Genomic DNA, 13,641 nt, shown 5'->3' with positions numbered 1-13,641 from the left:
GCAGGCAGACAGGGCTTTGCGGGGCACCTTGTGCCCAAGGAGCACCCTCTCCTCACCAAAGGGCAGACGATGCCCCGAAACCCCCCTCAAGCCCCCCAAACCGCGGGTCCCGCGGTGTCCCCCGGTGTCTCTCCGACGCGCTCCCAACACGCATGCGCGGCAGCGCAGGACTACATTTCCCGGCATGCCCCGGCGGGGCGGTCCGTCCGCGTGGCAGGGCGCGGCGAGAGAGGAGCAGGACAGGAACAGGGACACGGACACGGACTCGGCCATGGATGCGGGCGAGGGGCGGCCGCAGCCCCACCTGGCCGCTCTGGTGCTGGCGCGGGGCGGCAGCAAGGGGATCCCGCTGAAGAACATCAAGCTGCTGGCGGGGGTGCCGCTTATCGGCTGGGTGCTGCGCGCCGCCATCGACGCCGGCGTTTTCCACAGGTGCGCACGCGCGGCATCCCCCTCCGCCTCCCGTTCCTCTGGAGGGTCCTGGTTGGGTATGGGGGGGCCGGGGGGTTCTGGTTCGGGAGGGAGGTGCCGAGGGACCCCGGCGTAGGGAGGGGCTGGGGGAAGCCGCCGCTTCGTCAAGAGGGTTTTAGAGGTGTCTGTCAGCGTCTGCAGGGAGGGCTCAGAGCAGGGACCAGGCTCTGCTCCGTGGAGCCCAACAGTGGGACAGGGGAAACGTCAGGAACGGGGTACGAACTGATGCCCGGGAAGTTCCACCTGGACATGAGGAAGAACTTCTTTACTGGAATAGGCTGCCCTGAGAGGGTGTGGAGTCTCCCTCGGTGGAGATACTCAAAAGCTGCCTGGATGGAATCCTGTGCAACCTGCTCCAGGTGACCCTGCTGGAGCAGGGAGGTGGGACCAGATGACCCGCTGTGGTCCCTTCCCCCCTGACCCATGCTGTGACTCTGCCAATGAGTGTTGGAGGAGATCCTCACTTAAGACAAAGGGGTGCAGTTACTGTGGCACCAGGTTAAGGGTCAGGCAAGGCAAGCACCCTGTCAAGAACTCAGCTGTCCCTTCCTGCTGAGGGTGAGCAGCAGAGGAATGAAGGAATCAAAGTCTTTTAACACAGCAGTTTGACATTAAAGTTCTGATGCGTGGTTGGGTGGCCACTAGCTGGTGATGTTTACCAGCAAACATTGATGGTTTTACTTTATTAAGACATCTGCATTAAATGGAACTGCCAGGCTGGCGATGATCTGCTGAAGCACAGGATGACTTTGGTTCGTGGCCATCTTGCTGCTCAGGACTGTGTGCACTGAGTTTGGGATCTCTGAGGATGGAGACCCCACAGCCCTTCTGTTGCTTTTACTGCATTCACCCAGAAAAAGCTTCCTTGTTTTCTCTCTACCTGCCCAGCACGGAAGACAGCAGTGAAGTCGCCTCCTTGCTGAGATGTCTCTTTCAGCATCTCCTGGCATATGTCTGCTCCCAGGCCCAGTCATCGTGCTGGCTCCTGCTGGGCTTGCTGCCATTTTCCTATCTGGTATCAGGGAGCCCACAGCTGGACACAGCACATCAGAAGCATTCTCACTCAAATGTCAAGTGGAAGGAAATAATCTTGTGTGCTCATGTGACTCAGAAGAGAAGCTCAGTTTGTGGGCAAGTGCCTGAAACTTCTGTAGCAATAATTAGAGCTAGATAGAAACAAGGGTGTTGTTGGTGTTGAGAATATGGGCATTACAGATTTTTCTGCAGGAGCAAGACTGAGGATTTTCTACACATTTGCTGACAGTTAAAACCATGGTTAGGATGTGCTTAGTATGTAGCACACTTAGGGGCAGGTTCCCAGTGCAAACCTGCTGCATAATGCTCAGAGCAAGTCAAGTGGAAATGCAGCCCAGCTAGATCCAGAGCAGTCTGTATCTCATAGCTGCTGTATCGTTATTTAGCCTGGAAAACCTTTCTTGCTGTATCTGAAAAGTAGAGGATGCAGCATTCTGTTTTATTTTTAATAAAGTAGCAGACAAGAACACTTCTGACTGAGGTCACTGATAATTTCTTAATGATGGTGAATCTGTATTGCTTAATGGCCTGCTGTGGCTTCTGTTTGGCATCCGAATTTTCCCAACAGGAAGCCAGTCAGGGTTGTACAGGCTGACTTTGAGGCATGGCAGGTGCCTGGTCACCTTTGGAAAGGTGTGCAGGGTACCTGTTACACAACAAAACTCTGTTAGCTGAATGGGGAGTGTGTATTTAAGTTCACCATCCCAAAGCAGTTTATAGATAACACCTCTTGTGTGTTTGTTCTCGTGGGTGTGACTTGACATTGCTGTCGCTGTCACACATATTTTACTTCTGATGATCCCACGGTGTCTTTGGGGGAAGAAATGTAACTGCAGCACCATTTGCTGTGGACAGTGCATTGCTGAGAGAGGAAGGGTGACTTTTCATAGCTTTTGTTTTTACACCTCACATGCTTTTTTTGTCACAACGATGCCAGCAGTGGCTTCACAGTTGCTCAGTGTTTGTCATCACATGATACTCAGAATTAGCCCTTCCTTTTGTAAATGTTTGTTTTCCCTGAACGATCACAATCTTGCTTTACCAGTACTGGAAGTTTTCTGTGCTAAACATAAGGAACTCGAACAGCTCCTTCTCTGGGATTGTATGGAGCCCAATTAACACATTTTAACACACTTGCAGCATAAGCTAATCTTTAAACTTCGTGGCAGTTTTACTTGTTGTAAACTAAGCTCTTACATGATTCTGAATGCCACATCCAACCCATTCACTGTTCATTGACCTGTTAACATGCCTGACAAATTCTGTGTGCTGACACTGGCTTTTTCTGAGAACACTTTTAAATTTTATGTTGCTTAAGCTTCCAGTATGGAATGCAATTTAAGATTCAGATTTTAGTGAATGTCCATGTTTTATCTCCATTGTTCCAAGCTGCTTGTTGGACTGACTGGGGTAGTTTTATTAACACAAATACAAGAATTAGTTCCTTTCTTTGCAAGGTGTAATACATACATAAATAAGCTGGGGTTTTATTCAGGTTAAATTACAACAGGCAAGTCAACAATGATGGGATTTATTCTTTATATTAATTTCTGTCACTGTTTGCCAACAGCATATGGGTTTCCACAGACCATGATGAGATCGAGAAGGTTGCAAAGCAGTTTGGGGCTCAGGTCCATCGCAGGAGCCCTGAAGTCTCTCAAGACTCCTCAACTTCTCTAGAAGCCATCACAGAGTTTCTCAATCATCATCATGGTAAATCAGGGGTGAAATATGCTGAGCTTTTATATTGTAGCCCCAGAGGGATGATGCTCTTAGTATTTAGAAAAATAAGTAAAGCATTGAGTAAATAAAAGCTAGAAAGATTCTCCTTTTTTGGGTTTTTTATTTTTTGGTGTGTGGTACCTACTCATACCACACTTTGCTGTTGTGTTACTGAAAATATGAATTGTTTCATAAATGTCGCTTTGTTTTTCTTTAGAGGTTGATATTGTAGGAAATATTCAAGCAACATCTCCCTGTTTACATCCCAGTGACCTTATAAAAGTGGCAGATCTGATCCAGAAGGAGGGGTTTGATTCTGTCTTCTCTGTTGTGAGGCGGCATCAATTCAGATGGAGTGAGGTAAAGAAAGGAGGTAATATTTAGGTGTTTCTGGTTATAGTTGTACTTAACTTTTTATTTTTTTCAAATGCTTGCTTTTCCTACCCTTGGTATTTAAGGAAGTGATGTCTGAGGCATGGACTGAGTTCCCTGAGAGGTGTGAGATGGCTTAGAAATTCCTGCCAAGCACAGCTGTTTTGATATTACCAAGCATTGCTCAGCCCTTCTGTAACTGTTTTGTAGAAATTAAAATATTTTAACTTGTCTAGGCTGAAAATACAGCTCCAAAAAACCTGATATTTTAACTTCTTTCTAATGGGTATTCATTAGAATGACACTGAGGTCCTAAGCAGAAAATTGTTTGTTCTTGCTATGCAGTAGCTAACAAATGACCAACAATGTGAGGTAAAATCTTGGTGAGGATGGGGTGACAACCTCTTGGCCTGGGGACTTAGGCTTTGTTTCATCCTGATAATTTGGCTGCTGACTTATGTCACACTGCAGACTGCCTGTGAGTCATGAGGGCTGAACTCATGTTGGTTAGCTTATCCAGAAGAATATGACTGGTTTTTCCCAGAGAAAATACGCCTCTCAGCTACAGTGGCCAAGATGACCAGAGACTGTAATTTTACAAATAAAGATTCTACCTTGGTTTAGCTATAAAGCACCTTTTGTCCTTGTACAAAGAACTGTTCCACACATTATGTATATTGGTTTTGTTTTTGTGTTTAAAGCAAAAATGTTTTCTTCGTTTTTTAAAAATTATTATTTCAGGTACTGTCACAGTGGGGTTTTGTTGTTTTTTTTTTTAATGAAAGTTACTCAGACATTGCAGTAACTGCTTCAGATGAATTTTAGGTGAGTTTAGAAAGCATCATGCTGTAAAAGAGCACATGTAATAAATGAGGCTTGATCCGAGAGATAAGTTGGAATAAAAGTTAAGTCTTTGTTTGGAATAAACACTTGAACATTGTCGTTGTTCCTCATAAGAGGAGAAATAAATGACACTGTTTGTGCAGTATAAGAGGGATATCAAAAGCATGGGTGGCAATTTCAGGATTCTGTGGATTGCAGTTTAGGAAGCCACATGCACATCTTGAGATGCTGAAAGGGACAAACGTGAAAGAAAAAATCTCACGTGGATGTGTCATGTGGCTTCCTGAAGTTATTGGTGCCATAGGCAGATTGTTAAATTAGAAAGCCTTGAGGCCTACCTAAAAGAGCAAGTAATTCTCCAGCATAAAATGACATCCAAAAGTTTTTAATGTGGTGAGAGATAAGGAATCATTCAGCTGCAAGGACTGAGGAGAACATTGTGCCAACATGAGCAGCTTAAGGATAAATGCAAATGGCCTTTCAGGAGTGTGGTGTTTCAGGGGAAATTCACAGCAGCATTGTACAATGGTTTTTCTTCTTTTTATTTTTCCATACAGCTTCAGAAAACTGATTAAATTAAAAGAATTTCATGGGGTTTTTTTTACTGTGTAGATCTGGTGCTCCTTCTGCATTAAGGTTTAATACTGATAGATCCCGAAAGAGAAAGGTCTCTCTCTGACTGGAAATGTTCACTTCAGTGAGCACAGAGCTTTAGTTGGTTATGAAACACAAGGTGTGTTTATATCTACCAAAGCCTCAGGACATTTTGGGTGTTTGAGAATGCCCTCTAACTTTCTTGTGGTTACTGGGTCATGAGACCTGGTGAATTTTGGCTGCTTTGTGCATCTGGATTGGAGGGGCTTAAGGACAAAAGCCTCTGGTCCCTGGTTTGGTTTCTGCTGCATGTACAACTGTCATTGGTAGTAAAATGTTTATTTGTGGACACTGATTAAACTATATACGAAGAGTTAACATAATATCCTTAAATGGGATGTATTTTGGGGAAGTGCCAAGATGTTTTCACAGGCAAAAATTATTCACATATGCTCTTTTTTCACCTTGCAGATTTCAGGCTGGTCTTTTCAGGTATCAGAGTGCATTCAGGCATTCCTGTGTGCACTAGGAGATGGAGTACAGGAATAGTATTTCTTTCACATTGGCAAGGACAGTCTGCAAGAATGTCCCTCCTATTCCTTGTAGTAACCAGTTTTAGAGCCAATAACCTCTTGGGTTTTTGTTGTTGATTTTTTTGGGGTTTTTTTTTCCAAAGTTGCAATGAAAAATTCCCTTTTCCTCTGCTATACACAGTAGTCCTGCAGTTTATCCACAGTTCCAAGAGAGAGAAGCAATGCAGTGATTCCCCAGAGAAGTTGTGGATTCTGCATCCCTGGAAGTGTTCCAGGCCAGATTGGATGGAACTCTGACCAGCCTGGGATAGTGGAAGGTGTCCCTGCCCATGGCAAGAGGTTGGAACTGGATCATCTTTAAGGTCCCTTCCAACCCAAACCAGTCTGGAGTTTTTTATAAAGTTGAGCAACAAGAGGCAATAATGAGAGAAGTTGGTGACTGAATTATGCCCTTAATTTTTGAACAGAAATTATTTAGGAAGTTGAGTGACTCTGAGCAGGAATTCTGTAAAGCTTATTTTATCTTTTTTTTCCCTCTGTTAACAGAAAACAAGATGACAGAACCCCAAAACCTGAATCCAGCAAAGCGGTACCGGAGGCAAGACTGGCCTGGGGAGCTCTATGAAAATGGCTCATTTTATTTTGCCAAGAGACATCTGATTGAGAAAGGCTACTTGCAGGTTAGTACTTCTGGTTTTTCATGCTCTTCAGAATAATACATCTTCTACTCTTGCTGTAGAAGGTTCTGAATTCAATATTCTATTTTGATTTCTACTACAGTCAGTGTGAAATGACAGCACTTTGACCTCAGAACACTTTGCTAATTATTTGTAATTTAGCAGGGCTAGTTATAGCTAGAGCAGTTCCAGTAACATCATCCTCCACAGCAAATAAATTTATGCAAATTAATGTATTATATAGTTATAACCCTAAGCCAATACAATACAATACAGAGTTGAGTTTTGCATGAGTTCACTGGTGGATCTTAGAATTCATATTAATGCCACTAAGGGTGTGAAACTGAGCTTCATGCAGTGTCAGAGCCTTGTCATAATCTGTAAATTTGTATTTTCAGCCAGTTTAATCTTATGCCAATTTTGTACTGTAACTTTAGAAGTCTTTTTCCATTTCCTGATGTTTACATCCCAGTGCAGTGATGCAGAACAACACTGAGGTGTGGTGGATATTTTTCCATTGGTGATTAAGTAACAGTAAGCAAATAATAATCATAGCCTTCCTTAGCAAATGCTGAAGGTATGACTATTTTGCTGATTAGAAGATTTAGTGAAATTAGTGTGATGTAATTGCTATAATGCATAACATCTTGCACACTTTCTCTAGTTGTAAAGTGGAAATAGTTATTAACCTGAAGGTTCCTTCAAATGGTTCTGTGTCACCGGCAAAAACATAATTGATGGTTCACTTTTATATAAGCCATGGTGGCCACTGTGTAACCAGACACCTGGCTTTCATTGCATGGTCCTAAATTGTAGAGTTTTGTGTTTGGGTTGACCCAAGCAGAAAATTTCAATGGTTTGTTTTCCTTCAGGGTGGTAAAATGGCCTACTATGAAATGCGTGCAGAGCACAGTGTGGATATTGATATAGACATTGATTGGCCTATTGCAGAGCAGAGAGTGTTGAGGTAAAAGTACTTTTTATTCCCTATTTCTTTGATGTTGCTTGTTTCAAAGTGTGGTCATGTGAATTCATAATGTATGGAATGGAAGCAATGGAGATCAAAGATAATTGGGCAGCTTTATTTCTGCCCATCATTTTTTCCTATCTCTGTTGAAATCACCTGAATTACCTTTGTTATATGGCAGGGTTTTGGTAGTTTGGTGTTTTCTTTAAAGTTCAGCTTGGTGAAAAGTGTGAGCCCCACTATACCAGAGCAATGTGTTAGCATCATCTCTGGCTTTCCCAGCTGAGGTGCCCCAGATCGCCGTGCTCCACACCACAGTAACTGATCCTCAGGAATGGGAGTGTTTGTGTAGAGGGCCTGAGCTGATTCCATCTCAGCAGCTGCCTTTTCTTTGCAGCTACTCTAAGGAAATAATGGGTGGGAATGGAGTATAATTTCTGTGCCTTTGTCATCCTAGTTGTTAAATGGATAACATAGCTGAGCTGTCCTTTGGATTGTTCTGTTTGTTTCTTTGAAGAGGGAAAATACAGTTGGAGAGTGATGGTGATGAGAAAAAACATTAGAAAAGAAGAATTTCAAAGCTGTTTCTTCTGTCTGAAGATTACAGCTGTATGGGAAATATTTGGGGTTTTGAAGTGTGCAAAAACTTGCATCCTAAAAAGATAATCTCTTTGTCTAGCTTTGGCTATTTTGGCAAAGAGCCACTAAAAGAGGTGAAGCTCTTGGTTTGCAGTATTGATGGATGCCTGACCAATGGTCGCATTTATGTGACAGAAGATCACAAGGAAATGGTCTCCTATGATTACAGAGATATTGTTGGCATTGATCTGCTGAAGAAAAGAGGAATCCAGGTAAGTGCTGTTCTGAAGTGTGAGCCTTCATGTCTCATGTAACCTGCACATTAAAAGATTCTAAAAGATTATATTCTGGCAGCATAGAAGTTGAAGTTTCTTCGCAGTACTTGTGATCAAGCAGCATAATATATTGGTGGGGACAAATGTTATCCTCAGAACTCTTAGAGGAAGTTAAGAGTTTTGAGAAAGTTCTCAGTCACAGTAGTTACAGCATCTTTATCCATTTCACAGAACCATAGAATGGCCTGGGTTGGACCTTAAAAATCATCTTGTTCCAACCCCCTGCCAGGGCAGGGACACCTTCCACTATCCCAGCTTGCTCAGAGCCCCATCCAGCCTGGCCTGGAACACTGCCAGGGATCCAGGGGCAGGCACAGCTTCTCTGGGCAACCTGTGCCAGGGCCTCCCCACCCTCACAGGAAACAATTTCTTCCTGATATCCAGTCTAAACCTGCTCTCTGGCAGTGTGAAGCCATTCCCCTTTGTCCTGTCACTCCAGGCCCTTGTCTCTGTCTTTGCTGTGGGCTCCCTTCAGGCACTGAAAGGCTGCACTTGGGTCACCCCAGAGCCTACTCCTGTGAAATGGAGTAGATGGGTTTCAGCAGTCCCTCAGCTTCATTTTCTGTGAAGCCCAAGGGGTGGGAAGCTTGTAGTCATTGTTTTGTTGCCTGTGGGAGCTCATTTCCATACCTTCTTTGATTTGGAATGTTTCATTAAAAACCCCTAGGTCTTTGTGCTGCACTTCATTCATTTCTAGTGTATGTTGCTGATACAGTCCTACCTTGTGCTCCACTTCTCTTCATTCTGTACTTAAAATCAGTGCCGAGCATTTGTTAGCATTTAAAAGCAATTAGGGAAGATAAGCTTGTCTACATCTTGGACAGAAAACCTGAAGAAGTTGCATCTGAGATTTCTAAAAACCCTGCTGCAATTATCTTCTGGTTTTAGCCTACCTCGTACATCATTCCTGAAACTTCAAATTTGGAATGAACTTCCAGAGATAAATGTGCTGTGCTGCTTCAGTCTGTTTAGTGTTGGTTTGATGCTATGAAATGCTGCTGTAAATAAAATTATGTTATTAAGTGGAGGGGCCAAGTTAGAAACTTCATGTTCTACAAATACTACGGAAATCTTTCTTGGGAATTCTCTCATTCCATACCATGACTTAATTAGATGATACTGCACTAGATAGTCACCACACCACCATACTGTGATATTTAGTATTTTATTTGTATATGTTGTATTTAAAAAGACAAATGTTAATTTTGTTTTGAGCATCAGGGAGCGCTGCAGAAAGGTATTTCACTTTCCTAAAGGAACCTCAAGACTGTCTGTGGTTTTGGATGCTAATCACTTCTGCTCTGAGTTGTGAAAACCAATTATTCAATGCTTTTCTGATGCCTGGGAGAGCTTCTATTAGCAAAACGACTTTTTTTGCAATAGTAATGTTGTATTTCTTTGGATGTAGAACTTACTCTAATTTTATTTCAATAGGTTCAACTCATCTCTGACAGAGATTGTTCAAAAACACTGTCAGCCATGCAACTGGGATGTGTAGCAAAAGTTAATGCAACAAATAAACTACAGGTTCTGAAGGACTGGCAGGAAGACATGGGTTTGAGCTGGAAAGAGGTGGCTTACTTAGGTCAGTTCCTTTTCTTTTGGTATATTTTATATTGGTCTATCTTTTATTTTGCTAGATTTAAATAGTGTAGACAAAGAGAAATTTCATAGTGCTGCTGAGCTTCAAACCGCTTTTCTCTTTGTAAATACACTGAATTTAATGGGATTGGTGTGCAAATTGCAGCACACAATCACCAAAAGCAGATACTTTAAGGTTTGATAGGGTACAATCTAAATGATGAATCAGTGTTTCATTTGGTAAGGGAAGTCTTCACTGTTTTTCCAGTGGGATATAGGAAAGCTTTTGCTTTTAGGAAACATTTTGATATCAAAATGTTGATAAGCATACACTTAGAGCTGACAATTTTGAACTGATTCTAGTTTGTTTCAGAGGGATATTGTATAGATTATGTTCTGAAATGGTAGTCACAAATGGACAGAATCAGAACTGAAAGCTATGTGGCTCTGTGCTGAGCTGTATTTCAGTGTCAGGTTAAGTGTGGGGTCCTACCAGTGCTTATTCAGCTTCTCACATCATTTTACTGCTCTTAAAAGTACTCTTCTCTTGCCTGAAGATTGTGAAGTGTGATCACCATTTACATGGATCACCATGATTCTCCAACAACTGACTTGCATGTGCAAAGGGCTTTTGAGCTGCTGAGATGAAGATTGTGATAAAAACCCCCAAATTTCAAAAATCAGATTGATGCGTACATAGAAAAACACTGAGAAAAGTACTGATTCTTTCCTCTCTGTGATCTTTTGCCTTGTCTGTCATCTTCCTCCCTAGGAAATGAGGAGTCTGACGTGGAGTGCCTGAAGCAGGCAGGCATGAGTGGTGTGCCTGCTGATGCCTGTGCAGCTGCTCAGAAGGCTGCTGGGTACATCTGTAAGAGCAGAGGTGGCTGTGGAGCGGTGCGGGAGTTTGCGGAACACATATTCCTGCTCTTAGAGAAAGTGAACTCTGCAAGGAAGCAACTGGAAGAAATCAGTTCAGCAGGGAAGGAAAGGGGCAGGAATGAGAACAGCAGGAAAGGAAATAAGGAGCTGATGGAAAAAGAGTAACGCCGTTGGTCAGTCCTGCTTTTCTTCCGTAGTAAATCCGTATCCCAAAGGAATGCTTACCTTTCACATTTTACAGCACAGTGGAGTTTAAAAGGTGTCTCCCTCTAATTCCAGGTCCCACATTCATGATTATATGCTGAAAATAGGAACATATCCACGATGATTTTAAAAGCCATTTAAGTTCAATGGGAGGAATGCTACAAAAGAGCATGCCCTGTAAATCTACTCTTAATCATCACACCTGTCCTACAGGAATGGTGCATTTTTATTTCATAATCTGACTGTTTTCAGGGATCAATGATTTTGCATGACTTGTAGATTTGTAATTCAGGCTTAAAAAAACCAAACAAAACTTCTGTCAGTTTTGCTCATGTGGTTTGCATTTCTGTTACCAAGTGCATGGTGTTGTGGTTGTGTGATTGCGTTTTACAGGCTTTGTCCTTAGCAAGGAAGTGTTTTAACATATGCTGGGGAGGTCAGGTGTAAAATCCTATTAATAAAACTTCTTCCTCTGTTTTTAAACTACAACATCATTACTGTAAAACAAGTTAATATTAGTTAAAAAAAGCACTTTAGCATGTGTTCAGTTTTAAGCTCATAAGTAATTAAATCGCATTTGGAGTTGTGCCTCTTGGAATCTGTTTATTTTGGGTTTTACTGAAGTGCTTAAATTAACATTTTGCCAATTTTGGAGTTAAATTTCCCATTGGCTTTGAGATCTCTGCAGAAACTCAGTTTCTTTGTATGAAGACTTTATTGCAAGCACAAATGAGTTAAAGCCAAATAAAAGTCCTAAGTTTATTGTATGGAAAAGTAGCTGCTGTTTTAAAAAAACCCAACAAAATCCAAACCATAGTTAATGTCGGTTTATATAAAATATATATACAGACCACTTTAACATGTTAAAGCTGGTTTACATGCTTTATTTATGGAAAATAGGATTTGTATTGTACATTACAACTACCATAGTATTTATCAGAGTCAGGTTTTGTTTTGGATTATGCTAAAAAATAAAAATACCCATGGTACACAGGCAGTTACAAGTGAGGTGAATTTTAATGGCTTGTCATTTTATTTTCTCTGCTAAATAGACACTCCCAGAATAATATCATCTGATATATTGGCCTCTGATTAATTTTGTGTTTACTTCCTTTTACAAAGCAAAATGTTGAACTGAAGTTATTTACTGCCTATCTACAGTTAACAGATTAATTGTTTACTGTACTAATCAGTTCTTAAATCACCTAAATTGAAATGTCTCCTTTCAGTCACATTTTAGGGTTCTGTGCTGGATAAATCCATGGACTTTGACAAGAGGAGAGCCACATTTTGGACGTCAGTGTTTTCACTTTGATGAATTCTTGTTTAGAAGAACGTGGTATAATCTTACATTGGGAGGAACATGGAAGATAAGAGAGCTGTAGAGACCGTTTACCAAAAAAAAATGGGATATGCATGATCTACTGCCTGAAAGGTTCAGATTTGGATTGCCCACACTGCTGTGGAAAGCCTAATTATAGAGTAGGATGAGGGATGTCTTAATTACTCCTCTTGATTTTATAGAAGAGCCTCAATCATATGAAGGATTTAGGGGTCAGAGAGGCAGAGACAATGAGGGTAACTCTGTCCCCTTAGAGGTGAATTCCCAAGTCCTGGGAAAGCTTCAAATGTGTAAATATTTTTTCCAATGCCTGTTCCAGTACATGTGACACCATGACTGCCTTTGAGTAGAGGGGTGTTACTCATTCAGACTGGTCATTTTAGTTATACTGGGCTTATTTTGAAATCATCTTTTGGTCACATGAGTACTTGTTATTTACTTTAAAAGGCCTAGTGTATTCCAAAGAAGACCTTAGGTAATGTGGGCTGTTCTATCATGATTATGTGAAATGGAAAAAAAGGAAATTATGTAAATATTTGTTATAAGCTGTTATGAAAAAATAGCCGATTACATCAAATTTTAAATAAACAGCTTTCTCTAGTCTTTTGAGTAGAGAATGGTTATGGGCTGGCTTGTGGTGAGTTTCTGTACTGCAAATCTTACACTCCCAAGTTCATGTGCCACACGTGAATGGTTTATGATGGTGGAGGTGGACAGATTTAATACCCAAACTAATCACCTGCACACCTTCACCTACTTCTGACTCCATTCATTTATTTTTATCTGCTCACTCTTCTATTCAGTTTATCTTCCTCTCCAGTTCCTGTAAGGTAATGCAATGAGTTCTGACCTTAATTTTAATTCAAGTCAATATGAATCACATATATCTCAGCCTTTTGAAGTCAGAGATATTTATTAATACTTGCTGATTTCAAGTTTTTAAGATTTTTAAACCTTGAGCACACATTAGTTACCTAGTTTTTCCAGAGTCCATATGGGAAGGTTTTTGGTTTTAATTATTTTTTTTCTGGTAGTATGTTCTTAAAACACTATTTCCTTTTTCTAGAAATAGCTCTAAATTAATCTAGTTCCACCCAGCAGGAAAAATCCTCCTAATTGTCACCATTATAAGAGCAATAATGCTGTACAGAAGAAAATCACTATTATGTGTGAAACTGATGCATAAATGAGTTAGAAAAACTTACCAGTAATGCACGTGTCTGAAAAATCTTTGGATGGTGGGTTTGTTTCTCTCCCATGTTCTGGGACAGGTTGGTGTATCCCCATTTCTGATCCTAGATATATTTCTGGATGTGGCTCTGGTTTATTAGAGCATTCCCCCTGCTCTGGGGGAGGCATTCAAGAGAATGAGCAGTGAGCAATGTGAAGGCAATGATACCAAATTATTCAGGTTAGTAAAGAGAGGGGCTGGTGAAACTGAGGAGTTATATATAAAATGAGCTTGATTGAGAACCAACCCTAATGTCATATGTATTAAAATATC

General features: G+C 41.3%; 1 protein-coding gene across 3 annotated transcripts; it reads left to right on the top strand.

Annotated features, from left to right (window-relative positions):
* The first annotated feature begins 223 nt into the window (after positions 1 to 223).
* CMAS (cytidine monophosphate N-acetylneuraminic acid synthetase) lies at positions 224 to 12,743 on the top strand. Of its 3 annotated transcripts, none has more exons than XM_082280041.1 (9): positions 224 to 432; positions 3,077 to 3,219; positions 3,446 to 3,601; positions 6,117 to 6,250; positions 7,120 to 7,214; positions 7,894 to 8,065; positions 9,563 to 9,713; positions 10,482 to 10,764; positions 12,025 to 12,743. In XM_082280041.1, the coding sequence occupies exons 1-8, from the start codon at positions 272 to 274 to the stop codon at positions 10,754 to 10,756; spliced, it is 1,287 nt and encodes a 428-aa protein (XP_082136167.1). In that variant the 5' UTR covers positions 224 to 271; the 3' UTR covers positions 10,757 to 10,764; positions 12,025 to 12,743. The 3 variants fall into 3 exon arrangements, with proteins under 3 accessions (XP_082136167.1, XP_082136168.1, XP_082136166.1); XM_082280042.1 differs by lacking the exon at positions 12,025 to 12,743 and adding an exon at positions 10,871 to 12,015; XM_082280040.1 differs by lacking the exon at positions 12,025 to 12,743 and having other exon boundaries at positions 10,482 to 12,015.
* The last annotated feature ends 898 nt before the right edge of the window (positions 12,744 to 13,641 follow it).

Source organism: Coloeus monedula (assembly GCF_965178545.1).
Source record: "Coloeus monedula genome assembly, chromosome: 4".
NCBI lineage: Eukaryota > Metazoa > Chordata > Aves > Passeriformes > Corvidae > Coloeus > Coloeus monedula.
This window is presented reverse-complemented; position numbering and strand designations above follow the sequence as displayed.

What these genes read in the sequence shown, in the direction of transcription:
- CMAS (XM_082280041.1), top strand. Translation starts at nt 272, where the DNA reads ATGGATGCGGGCGAGGGGCGGCCGCAGCCCCACCTGGCCGCTCTGGTG. An exon ending in GACGCCGGCGTTTTCCACAG is followed by an intron (nt 433 to 3,076) that starts GTGCGCACGCGC and finishes GTTTGCCAACAG; the next exon opens with CATATGGGTTTCCACAGACC. An exon ending in GCAGAGCAGAGAGTGTTGAG is followed by an intron (nt 7,215 to 7,893) that starts GTAAAAGTACTT and finishes CTCTTTGTCTAG; the next exon opens with CTTTGGCTATTTTGGCAAAG.